The following is a 13270-nucleotide window of genomic DNA, read 5'->3' on the forward strand; positions in this document are numbered from 1 at the left end:
TTTGTGCTTCTAATTATCTTTATTAAAAAACGTTTATGACAAGTAATCAGCATCATCTTCATTACATGCCCCTCACCATTATGTTCACATTTGTATGTATATATATATATATATACACACACACTGTGCATAGCGTATATCTATCTGCTAACACCATTCTGTTTTTGGAAAATGGCTCCTTTTTGATATAGCATTTTAAATAAATAAACTTTAGCCGGTCAAAGTAAGACATTGAATTAGGAGTTTACGAGGTGTCCCTGAAGACGCCATCCTCAAACCGCAGTCTGTTTGCGCATGCGCGCCGTGAGATATGAATAACTCCTGTGAATAGCTAGAAAGGTGAGTAAGACGATAGTATCTGACCTCAGAGTCTCAAAACAAACTACTAACGTGAGCTTTTCACTTGTACTGGATCTAGAAAGTACCAGGGACTAAGTGGAATCGTTCAGTAAGAACAGCGGGTCGCTAATATTTTGTTTACATACCGTTGTTTATTCCTACGCACGTTGTTTTTGACTTTTTGTGTTGACAGAAACTTCGGTATGTTGTCATCAATATTTTCTTCGAGTATGGAGCGCGTCACTTGTGAAGACAGTATTTTCCATCAATGAAATGGGATTTACCGGCACAAGGGAAGTACGTCTGCACGTCTGTCTCAGCTGCGAAATCAACCTCTCGAACCAGCTCGGATACTTGAACGCGTTTATTTTTATTATTCATGGAGACTGTTGGGAAGTTTGAGTTCAACAGGAAAGACCTGATCGGTCACGGTGCCTTTGCAGTTGTGTTCAAAGGCAGACATAAGGAGGTAACTTGTACATCTGAGGCAAATTGATCTTTGTCATTGTTGATGCATGTAAGACTGATGTATTCATGTCCTACTTCTATTTCCTTTCTACTTTTCAAGAAACGTGACTGGGTAGTTGCTGTGAAATGTATCAACAAGAAAAACTTGGCCAAATCGCAGGCCTTGCTTGGTAAAGAAATCAAAATATTAAAGGTACTGCGAGGACTTTTTGATGTTGCCACACATTCGGTGTCAGTCTCTCGGTGTCGTCTTTGAACTAAAATGTTTGTCCCATCTCCTCCAGGAACTCAAACATGAAAACATTGTCAGACTTCTTGACTATCAGGTAAAGACGGCTTTGTCTTCTATCTTCCCCCTCTCTCTCTCCTCTTAAACACACAAACACACACATCAGCACAGAGCTCTGCAATACTGTTGACTTTGCTACCACATGTTGCCGCAACATTGAACATCGCTTGGACACGTGATGCAGCTTTGGCTGTCGGATGTTGTAGTTTTTCATGGGGCTAGCGACCTCAATGACCTGAAGTGGATCTGTAGTTTTATATTTCTTTCTTCAAACGAACGATTCTAAAAGATAAAAAAAACTGGTTGTATGGCGGCTTCATGAGAACAATATTGATTTCTCACTCTATGCCTTCTTAGACTAAAGGAATATCCTTAAACTTTGAAAGTACAGGCAATTAACTGCTTGCTCTGCGAGTTTGCACGAGTGTGTGCGCTTCCCTCTTCTCACCTTACTGACACCTGGCATACACCAGACAGGGGTGAGCTGATCTCCCACTATTCCCGACAGATGGCAGGGTGCAGCCGGCTAAACAATTGCTTATTAAAACACAGAGTGTGAGTAAGTAGCGTCTCACAGCTGACACACACCAGCGTGCGAGGGCAAAGACTTTTAAGTGATACGTTCCAGATCAGGCTGCAGGAGCCTTTTGTTGACAGCAAAGTGTGAGTTTACCTATCCTCGGCACAACCTGCTCTCTCTTGTTTTCTGTTAGAGGGATAATTACTACATCGTATACCCAGTGTTATTTGTACAAAAGTACAAGTGGTAAACACTTTAAGTTTCACTCAAATACACAGAGTCTTCTCGCTTTAACTTGATGTAAAAGACAAAAAAAGAAGCAATTTGCTCCCCCACTCATTACTTCAATCACCCTTTTTACTCCCCCACCCGTGTCACGTCACCGCTCTGTGACTTTTTAAAATGATGATTCGGGGGGGGGGGCAGGACTGGACAGGGGCCACGATGGGGTACAGTTTCAGACCCCTGGGTTAGCTGTGTTCAGGGGATCCAGAATTGCTAGAAGCGCTGCTGGTGACCAGCCAAAAAGAGTCAACTCAGTCTAAGAAATGTGGTGGCGTCACTTGTTGTGTAATTTGGGACACAGCTGGCAAGACAGTGATTGATTGTTGGAGTAAGTCCTAATTCCCCATATCTCTACATTAAATAGATGAGATTTACAGTTGTCATTTTTACACTGCATTGGAGTCACTATGACTTTTTGAAAATAATATAATAAAATGATTTCATCTGGTTTATCAACAGGAAATGGGAGGGTGTGTGTATCTCGTCATGGAGGTGAGTCCTGATAGATTTGATGATGTCTGGTCTGTGGGAATGCAAATCACTCAACATTGCAGCATTATAGAAGCGTCTAATAAGAGTGGCCTGTCTCATCTTTTCAGTACTGCAATGGAGGCGACCTGGCAGAGTACCTTCACTGTAAGTTTGCTACATCCTGCAGGGCTTAATATAGCTCATGTCTCGCGACTGTACATGTTTCTACGTTACACCTGCAGTCAAAGCAAAAAAAAATTGGGACCTTCACACCACTCCTCGCTGTTGCATCGGAGGATAGAACTTCGAGTTTGTTATCTGTAAACATGTTTGGAGCAGCTTACTGTTGTACTGGCAGCTCTGTTTGGCTTTTAAGAGGCTTGGCTGAGCTTTTTCAGTGTTTTGGAGGAATAATAGGATTTTGAGGAGGCAGAGCTGAACAGAAAGGTTAAAACGGGTCAATTATCACTAATACTCCCAAGTGCTTAACCCAGATAAAATAGAAGCCTGCACAAAACGAGTTGCCGAAAGAACCCCCAGCTTTTATTTTGGAGTTCGTTGGGTTTAAGAGCACCTTGTGATTTCACCACGTTTGAATTCTCAGAATGATACAAAAACTTTTCTCACTAGACTATCCCCCTTGAAAACGTCCCCGCTTCAAGTTTCAAACCCTGCTGCAAAATACGATGCAGCTGAGTGCACGGAGTTGATTTTTTTTCTCTGGCCGAATTTACCCCGGTGGTGTTTATTTAAATGTGGATCGGCGGTCTAATTCTGTCACCTCGCCAGCGTCTCTTATTTTGAAGCCTTGCCCACTCTGTGTCCCTGCCAAGGCGGCACATCCAGCTATTTGCAGCACAACAGTCAGTCACACGTGGCAAGGTTCACGGCGCAACCACATGACCTCACCCATCTGCCACTCACTTATCCCCCGTGCTCCGGCTGAAAAACACTGCAGCTAGAAATACTGAATGTCCTGGGAAGGTAGTGGGGGGTGTGAGCATGTCAGACGGCCCTGACATTGATATCCAAATGAAGCCCCCTCGTAAACAAAATTCTCTTCCACGAAGTTTGACAGCAGTGACGCTGATGTGATTAGAGTTTTTGCATATTCAACTTACATTATATTGGAGTTTCTGTTGAGAATGTTAGAACAAGTAAGATCAAGGGCTACAGCGAACAATTATATTCATTATTATTAACCTGTTCATTTTTTTCCTAATTAACCATTCCCATTACAATTTCCCAAAACCCAAGTGGACATATTCAAATTATTTGTATTGTCTGACAAAATGTCCATAATCCTAAAGTATGTAGTTTAATATCATAGAAGACTAGAACGAACCGAAAATATTTATATTTCAAAAGCTATAGCTGGTAAATATTTGACTTTTGTGCTTAAAAAGTACTTTAATGATTAATAAATAGTCAAATAGTTTAGGTTAATGTTCTATTGATTGACTCATCTTTCAATCTCTAATAACAGCTGGACGCTAATACGCCACAATAACCTTTTAACCACGTTTACTAGTTGGCCTTTATGTTGTTAGCATCACAACGTTACTAAATCTTCTAATTTAGCAAATGTAAAGTCTTTGAGAAGTCACGTTAATCTAAGGTAATCCTAGAAATCAAGTATTAATATAATCGTTGCATCACAACAGTCTGACACAACAGCACTTTAGCGGGGCCAACATGATGGGAATAAATTCTGACAGTGTGTCATCTTCACCTCTTCACCTGTATCTAGGTACCATGCAATATGATGACCCTTACATTAACACGCTAACTTCCTTCTTGATCATCTTTTTTTTTTTTCATTTCATCCCTCTGAACATCAGCTAAGGGCACGTTGAGCGAGGACACCATCCGCGTCTTCCTGCAGCAGATCGGTCAGGCCATGAAGGTCTTGCAGAGCAAAGACATCCTCCACAGAGACCTCAAACCTCAGAACATCTTGCTCTGCCACCCAGAGGGGCGCCGGTCCAGCGCCGTCAATACCTCTATTAAGATCGGTAATGACTTCACTCAGCATAGTATTAGAAGTCTGTCTTTGGAAATGTGTTGGTTGGTTAATTTCTGACTGAACATACACACAGTACTGTATGTCCCTCACCTTGTTTACTCCCCCTGCAGCTGATTTCGGGTTTGCACGTCATCTCCAGACGAACACTATGGCAGCCACGCTGTGTGGCTCACCCATGTACATGGTGAGTATTATGAGTTTCCTGCACCAACGAGTGTAGGCTCACCGTGTCTCTAAGCTGTGTTTGTCTGGACACAGGCTCCTGAGGTCATCATGTCCCAGAACTATGATGCCAAGGCTGATCTGTGGAGTATAGGTACCATTGTGTACCAGTGTCTGACTGGAAAGGCTCCATTTCACGTGAGTACACACACACATGCAGGTACAAGAACTGTAACATCCCTCTTTTTAGGTGTAGATTCAGAAATTCGCCTACAAATGTTCGCTTAAGTCCCTTTTTAGATGATCACAAATAGTCATGAAATTGTTTTGCTTTACTTCTTAGAAACAGAGACTCGTTATTATCAACACAGAATATGATACACCTGTTTCACAACACAGAAAAGCACATGAAGCACACACTCTCCCCGATCTCCAGTGTGATTAGTTGGAAAATGCTGGAACAGCTTGGTTACTTGTTAGGAAAGCACCTTGTGTACAGATGGGGGGGCACGTGTCAATGGCTGCGAGCCATTTCCCCCAACCCAAAGCAAATATTGTTTCACAACTCTGGGTATTACTTTCTGCTGTTCACGTGGCAGCTCAGGGGGCAACTGTTGAATATTTCTTCAGTTGTGATTTACGTATAGACGCATATATAATGTCTCTTCTTTGGTCCCTTTCTTTGTCTGAAGTCCATTTTATCCCCATATAAATGCAGTTAAGGAAGAAGAAACTCTTTACTTTTTGTACATTTTGAGGTTATTTATGTTGCAGTTCCCTTGAAAGCATTTTCCCTGAGAATGAGAAGGAAGATTGACTTCTATTTCTGCCATGCAGGTCTGAGAGTTGAGATAAGTCCAAGGGTCAGTGTGAGGTTAGCTGCTGCTGCTGCTGCTGGTGGTGGTGTTTACTTAGCTGGCATCTCCAAGCATTCCACTTTGCCCTTTATGTTTGGATTACAAGCTCTGTGGCATAACTAGTTTTATGTAGGTTTATAATAATGCAGTCAAATAAATAGTCGAACGTTCCACTATCATATATTCACATGCTTGTTTGTAAGGATGTAGAGGCATTCATTTGCATATCATATTGTGTGTTTGCATAGGAAGGGTCATTTTCAAGTGTAACTCCTGTTTGTGGTCTGTGTCTGTGTACGTGTGTGTGTGTGTGTGTGTGTGTGTGTGTATGTATAGGCCAGCACACCGCAGGAGCTCCGTCTGTTTTATGAAAGCAACAGGACCCTCTTACCCAGGTTAGTGGACGACCCCACGCCAACACACTTCTGTACTGTATGAAAAAGATGATAAGAGGAGGGCGTAAACAGGCATTACACTGACAGCTGTGTTCTCTGCACTCAGTTTGCAGATGAATGACTGTCTATGGGGATGATGTTCGTTGTGCACACGGACAGTTTAGCACTCAATAAACCCCATACCGCCACTAAAAATAGTTCTTATGTGGAAGAAACGTATACAGACACCTGACGGGGCTTTCTCCACTCTCACACACTGCCTATAATATACTGCCTTGATCTCAGTTGACAAATGCCATTACAATTATTTCTCTTGGCTATTTAAAGTCATTTTATGCCTCCATGCCTGGAAAGCATTCAGAGAAGTTGTTTTCGCACCGTTTTAACGGTGTGCTTTTCCAGTCTGTTTGGCTCGTGGCCATGCTTATCCTTCGCAGTAATAAAGCTGCGGGATGAGTCGCAGCATTAGGGGGCATGGTTTGTTGTTTTCATTCTATATATAACCTTCTCCAAGTTGCCGGCTATTAACCTGTACGGCTATCGTTTTCCACTTGACCCACATAGCTCCATGCAGATTTAGACATACACACACGCACACACACAGTCTGTACTGATTGTCATGATTCCCTGAGGTTTTGAACTAAAGCCGCAAATTTGATTAAAAATCACTCTGAATTTATGAAAACACAAGATTCCTAAATATTATTTATTTGAAGACGACTTATATCGCGCAAACATGAAGACATGAAAAACATGAAGGCTACACATACAACACAGTGTATAAAGCTAAATGCAGATTCCACCTCTTTTCCCAGCATCCCAAAGGAGACTTCTACTAACCTAACACACTTACTGTTGGGGCTGCTGCAAAGAAACCACAGCGAACGGATCGGCTTTGGTGAGCCTCTTCTCTTCATAATTCAGAAACTTTTTTCATAATTACATTTTTAAAAAAGCCTCTCTTACATCTTAATCTTTACATTTGCAGATGAGTTTTTCCACCATCCTTTCTTGGACACGAGCTCATCCACAAAGAAATGTATGGACTGTATCTTGCTCGTCTCTTTACAGCTTCAGAATCAATAAAGGTGCTGTAGCCGGGGTCCTAACACAAGCACATATATGTGTTGTTTTTTTTTGGCAGGCTCTCCAGTTCCCGTGATCTCTTTCCCCCGTTCAGGCTCAGTCAGTTCCTCTAGCAGCTCCTCCACATCCCATCTGACCTCCCCTCAAGTGCGTACGCCTCTCTTTAGTGGATTTATAAAGCAAAATCCCATTGTCAAAGATGTGAAATGTAAATGTATTTTTTAAAAGAAATACAGCAAGCTCGTAGTGTAGGTGTTTCCCTGTAATCTATCATAGTTATATTTGATTAAACAGTACTTTTATTTTACACTCTCCTAGCATTCCGATGCAGAAATGCACCGACTTCAGCCCAAAGCACAGTATTCGCCTACACAGGACACCCACGGCTTCCTCCTGAAAGAAACAGTCAATCAAGACAGCAGGAACACCTCATCTTACTCAGAGGACTACGTCATGGTGCATGGCCAGTTTCCAAGTGAGACGTCACAATAGATATCTGGATTATTTCATTCATCATCATTATCAGCACAAGGAGTCTGACTGTTTTTATTTGACTACTTTGTAGGTGGGTGCACATGTGAGCTGGAAGTTGGGTCACCCATTGACAGTTGCCTGATATACAGTGGGTGAGTAGTCACACCGAGGGGTGCACAATGACCTGTCAGCTAATCAGCAATTATTTTTGAGAATATGATTTCACTATATGGACTAATATGAAATGGTGCCTCTTATATCGCACTAATTTACTATGTGGATGATTAAAGTGTGCATCACTTTATCCATAATGGACTATTTCTGTTGAGAAATGATTAAAAAAATAAATATATAGTGTATAGGAAGCAGATATCTATCTAAAGAAAAAATGCAGAATAGATTTATTTAATAATGTTTTGCATATGACTTTTAGTCATTGTGCAGATTGAGCTAACAAATATCTCTCTTTAGAAGCCCACTACTGGCTGAGAGAGGTCCCAGAAATGCAGGAAAGACACCTCCACCCTCTCCCCTGCTACACTCTCCCTCCAAGCCTGTTAGGTAAGAGAAAGCCAGGCTGGTTCAGATGTTGGTAGCTTAAAGATGAGTTGTGCTTTATATTCATGTTATGTCCAATATGAGAAATGATGGGTTAGGAACACGTATCCACTGTTATTTTAATTGATTTTATAACATCGCACTCATTTGTGTCCTTTGCTTCCTCTGTCATCGATGCAGCAAGCCTGTTGCAATTGTCGGCCGGAAGTGCACCCCCTCGTTGCCTATTCCTGTCCCAACTCAGATCCAAAACTACCAGCGTATGGAACAGAACCTGCAACCCGTGGGCCTGCATGGCTCCACCAGGCATGTACAGCCGCTCAGCTGTCTTATCTCTGATTCACCCTCAGTGTCTTGGTACTACCCATTATTTTCTGCCTCCGTCTAACCATGTCTCACGTCATTCAGGGTCACACTCTGCTGTGCTGGCAGCCGTTCTCCGCAATCTGGAGGCTGTAGAACTCCAAGTCCAAGATTTATCCTCAACTCCCCACGGCTGGCAACTGGAGGAGCCCGACCGCAACAATCCTCCCCGCTAGGTAGGCATCTCAATCGACTTTTGTTTCACCCATTTAGGGAGTTTTTCTCAAGCAGAGCTCTTTCACAGAAACCTTTTTAGGTCACAGTCCTACAGCTTAACACACTACATGGGAATGTGCCAGTGTAATGTCACTTGTTGTTGGCCAGGTGTTAGGTGTTAACAAAAAATTCCACCATCTGAAATATGTCTTGTTCTGTACATTCCCAGAGTTGTTGTGTGGTGATGTGTTGCCATTTGATTTTCTTCGTACCCACTTTCCCTCTGCCTGACTTTAATGGGTCAATCTTTACAATACTCTGTACTCTAGTGGGAATGACTCCAATCACCTCGGAGCAGACTCTCCCGCTCAGCACAAGAACTGGAGTGCTCGCTGGCTGTCCAGACAGGCAGGACACCTCCAGTCCCACGGTCAGCTTGCAAACATCTATATTACCAGATGCCATCGTGTGCATTTTTTAAACAATGCACACAGCATGTTATTAGCTGGTGCAATTTTGTTTCTCTCTCTCAAAACAGCCAAAGCGACTAATTTGTTACACTTTCTACAGTAGCAAATACTTGTAGTAGAATATCTACAAGAGGCTCATACAGTAGAATTGTTCTGAAATACAACAATACCGGATTGTACAGTATATATGCTAGCAATCGGATGTTTTCAGAACTATCATTTGCTTTTCAACAACAGGTTCAATCAAGAATGCCACACCGAAACAGGACAGTCCTAGACCTTCAATCCCTTGACCCATCTCCTGCTTCCCAGACCAACGGCTCGAAATCAGCCAATAAAAATGTCCCTTTCAGAAGGTCAGAACAGTATAATATAGATATTATTTTATGAATATCACAATTACAGTTATATGATATTGTGACCTGTTAAATTATATGATTTGCAGGTGTTTGTGTCCCTAATTCACATCAAATTGAGGCATTCATATTAAACCTGCCATATGGCACCTAGAGATGTTACGCAGTACAAAAGACAAGCCATCTGATAAATAATTGAATTCTCTCGATGGTGTCTGTATTGGATGTCCAGATCACTGAGCACAAGCAGGCTGTCTGACATGCTACTGAAGGTGGCCGTTGGAGCTCACCTTTTGGAGGTGGGCAGCGACGAGAGCCTCAACTGTGAGAAAAGCATGGATATAACAGGTACTATTGGAACAAATGGGACCAGTCGAATGTTTTCTACTGATACTGTTTGTCTTTGTTTACAAGTATTTATGACTATGTAGATATTGTTGTAGATTAGATAGATATTTCAAAGCATGTATGGTTAAACAACACTTTAAAGTCATGCAAATTGATGGCTTAATGGAATAATATAATCAATCCCTGTCGTGAAATAAGAACATACATCATTGTGGAGGCAAGGAAAGGTGTTACTATGTTTGTAAGATGCGGAAATTACAACACATATTGTGAGGTATCTACCACTATGACCATGTCATTTACTGGGCTGCAGTTCAGCTGGGCAAGATTTTACAAGGACATCTTTGAACTTTTAAAGTCTTCTTATTTGCTCCTACAGCTCCACCTACTGGTCGTCATAGAGGCTTTCCGTACTCAGACAGCCCACCTCCTGCAATCTTCACTACGGGTTCTCAATCCAGAGGAAACACTCCGACTGATACCACGGTGCCACGGATGTTCTCAGGTAGATGCTCTTTCTACACTGAATATCAACTCACAACTCAAGTGAATTCATTTAACCTGTTATTTTAGCCTGTGTTGAAGGAGGTTTGTAAGAAAGTCTCTTAATTAAGTACATTTATGAGTGATCCAGTGAGGTTGTATTTTTATTATATACTGCTTTCTGCAGTTTAGAGTTCATTAAGACCATAAATTATGTAAGGTGTAGATTTAAAATTTAAATAATCTAAAGCAAAACACAAGCACTGAGAGCAATTTTTAACCAGGTAACATTTGAGATAAACCATTTGAACATTGGGCCGGTACAAGCACGCACTGATTTTTTTTTATTTTTTACATTCAAGGTTTTGAATCAAAATATATATATATATATTAATAAAACAACAAATGATAAAAGCCACCAGCTTTTTGAAAAACCTAAAACACGTCATCCGTTACTCCTATGCTCTCTTCATTGCTCTTATTTCTGCTGTTCAAGGTTCAGCTGTATTTGTCTTTGTTTTCATTGCAGGCTCCCCCAGCTACATTAACTCAGCCTGGCTACTGAACAGTCGCCTCCTCCAGGGAGGAAGCCGTAGAAACAGTGAGACTGAAGCCATGGACGCTACTCCTCACAGCAGTCTGGTCTTTCACCCTCCAGAGCTCCCGGAAGAAACCCTGATGGAGGTACAGACGAATACTATGATGATAATTTGAGTTGAACCCTCCAGGTTATTTAGTAAATTACAGACATTTGCAGATGAACATTAAATAGACAAATTCAGATTCCACATGAACAGTTTCCGAATACACAGTATTTGTTCTCTTCACAGCAGACTCACACGGATGCACTGAACGAGCTGCGTTTCACTTTGGCTTTTGGCCACTGTGTCATGGAATTGGCTTCATCTAAGGACTCGGCGATGGATGCCATCAGCATTCCTGATGTTTCCTTTCTAGAGCAGAGCTTGGTGACGGATCAGATCAGCCTTCTGAGTAGAGAATGGAGGTGAGAGGCTTTTTACTTTTTCTCAACATGTACAATACCTCCCTTTCTTCACAAATGTGCTTGTAAATGACTGCCGTTTCTGATTTGTGCGTATTTCAGCTATGCAGAGCAGTTAGTGTTGTACATGAAGGCTGAAGAGTTTCTGTCAGCAGCACTGCACACTGCTAAAGAGACTATCAAACAAGTCCGACTCCTTCCCTCTGCAGCAGTCAAAGAAGGTGAGACCATTGATGACCTCTATATTTTTTTGTAACAAGCACTCTCCTTTTGTAGACTTGAAAGATGTCTGTTAAATGTTTGTAGTTTGTGGACCTTCAGGAAGAACAAGAGCTTCCGGGTGTTATGGTCTTAAAAAAATGAAAGCATTAAAACTTCAAAGAGAGCAGTTTGTTCCATCCAGGTAGTCTAACTGAATATGAATTGGCATTTCAGGTTAAAGCTTGATAATAAGGGTCTGTTTGTGTTTTTTAGGATAATGACATGTCTTTGCATACTATATTTCCTTTGTGCAGTGATAAGGAAGCTGAATGAATTGTACAAGAGCTGTGTAACATACTGTCGCACTCTAAACCATCGCCTGCAGACATTCTTGCTTGACAAACAAAAGCTTATGGACCGCTTCAATGGACTCACAGCAGAGAAGCTCATCTACAGCCACACTGTGCAAATGGTGAGCTCACCTCAAAGCAGACAATGTTGTATATATCCTGTATGCATTTTAATATCTGTTCTTACTGCATTCAGGTACAGTGTGCTGCCCTAGATGAGATGTTCCACTATGGCACAGCATCAGTCCAGCGTTACCACAAAGCCCTTTTGCTGATGGAGGGTTTGTCCCGAATCATCACAGAGCAGAAGGACATCGACAGCATAGAGAAATGTATGTGGCAGCACTGTGACACACAAACCAACAGATAGTAGTTTAAAACACTAGAATCAGACCCCAGTAGAATGGATTCCTCGCGTGATCTTGCCTAGGGCTTGTCTAGATTTTATTCTTATTTGAATTTTTCAATCTCTCTGTTCTCAGGTAAGCAGTGTATCGAGCGACGCCTTTCCGCTCTGCAGACTTAGCAGTAGCAATGGGCTCTACAACTGCGGGCACACCAACTGCATTATCCTGTCTCATTCATCCCTAAATGTAGACGGATCGTCCTAGACTGTCAATACACACATGCACTTTGATCTGTCTTAAGGGAAATGACCACTGGAGCATCTGCTCTTATCCCACCAGCCAGTCTGTAATCTTTACATAAATGCACAAAAAGACTGAACGTCCTGTTTTGGACAAGTTCTAGAAGATGGATTTTGTCATGATTGTTTGAATACTTTGATCAGTTTTTGTGTTTTGTTACAGATGGAATATGTTAGTGTGTTGTTTTGTTTTTTGCACATAGAAAAATCAGATTAACTAACTGATTTTAAATTTGAAACAAATGTTATTTAGCTGTTTTCTGTATTTTAAGGGTTGGTGTTATGTGTACTGTAAAAGTTCACTGGCCAACAGGCCATTTTGGATGACCAAGTGTAGCAGTAATATTAAAACTGTGCCTGTTTTTTTTACTACATGTTTCATCCCATGTAAAGGTAATGAAAGTATGTGTTGACCTCATACAGAACGATTGTCTTACAGTCATGTGGACTTACATCATAGACTGCAATAAGAATATTTTGATATTTGCCCTCCGTCCGTGGTAATGTACTTTTAAGCGATGCATGCCACTTTGCTTATATTTATCTGCCGTTTCTTTGTGTGTATGTGTGCACATTAGTTTATTTCCCCCAGCTTCTTGGATTAATGGAAAAAGAATGTTCATTTGTGAATGAATTTGCACACGATTTTGTGAACAGTTTATTAAATTACATATTCATAATTTTGTTGTTGAAATGAAAGTTTGTTAGAATTTATCAAATTGTCTTTTCTACTTGTTTTTATGAGTGCCAGTGAAATTTGCCAAAAATTAATTGTTACACACTGTGTGATGACAATAAATAATATTTATTGTTAAAACTATGGATTGTTTTCAAGTCTGTTTTACTTTGCATGTTAAATCAGTAACGTTATACCTTAGTTTGCCATAATATCTGTTACATGTATACATTATCCTGATTGCCAATCTCCAAATTGTTTATTTAATAGCTGCGTTAATCAGTTTCT

General features: G+C 41.1%; 1 protein-coding gene across 3 annotated transcripts; it reads left to right on the top strand.

The window, feature by feature from the left end:
- The first annotated feature begins 292 nt into the window (after positions 1-292).
- ulk1a (unc-51 like autophagy activating kinase 1a) lies at positions 293-13080 on the top strand. Of its 3 annotated transcripts, XM_079160923.1 has the most exons (28): positions 293-339; positions 533-808; positions 908-1000; positions 1092-1133; positions 2361-2393; positions 2501-2537; positions 4214-4387; positions 4509-4582; positions 4657-4758; positions 5754-5812; positions 6628-6710; positions 6801-6851; positions 6957-7045; positions 7217-7373; positions 7464-7524; positions 7844-7933; positions 8111-8236; positions 8339-8469; positions 8779-8879; positions 9157-9275; positions 9508-9623; positions 10003-10128; positions 10636-10790; positions 10937-11112; positions 11212-11330; positions 11625-11782; positions 11857-11992; positions 12143-13080. In XM_079160923.1, the coding sequence occupies exons 2-28, from the start codon at positions 719-721 to the stop codon at positions 12184-12186; spliced, it is 2742 nt and encodes a 913-aa protein (XP_079017049.1). In that variant the 5' UTR covers positions 293-339; positions 533-718; the 3' UTR covers positions 12187-13080. The 3 variants fall into 3 exon arrangements, with proteins under 3 accessions (XP_079017049.1, XP_079017050.1, XP_079017051.1); XM_079160924.1 differs by having other exon boundaries at positions 339-808; positions 10940-11112; XM_079160925.1 differs by having other exon boundaries at positions 339-808; positions 7847-7933.
- The last annotated feature ends 190 nt before the right edge of the window (positions 13081-13270 follow it).

Source organism: Pholis gunnellus (genome assembly GCF_910591455.1).
Source record: "Pholis gunnellus genome assembly, chromosome: 6".
NCBI lineage: Eukaryota > Metazoa > Chordata > Actinopteri > Perciformes > Pholidae > Pholis > Pholis gunnellus.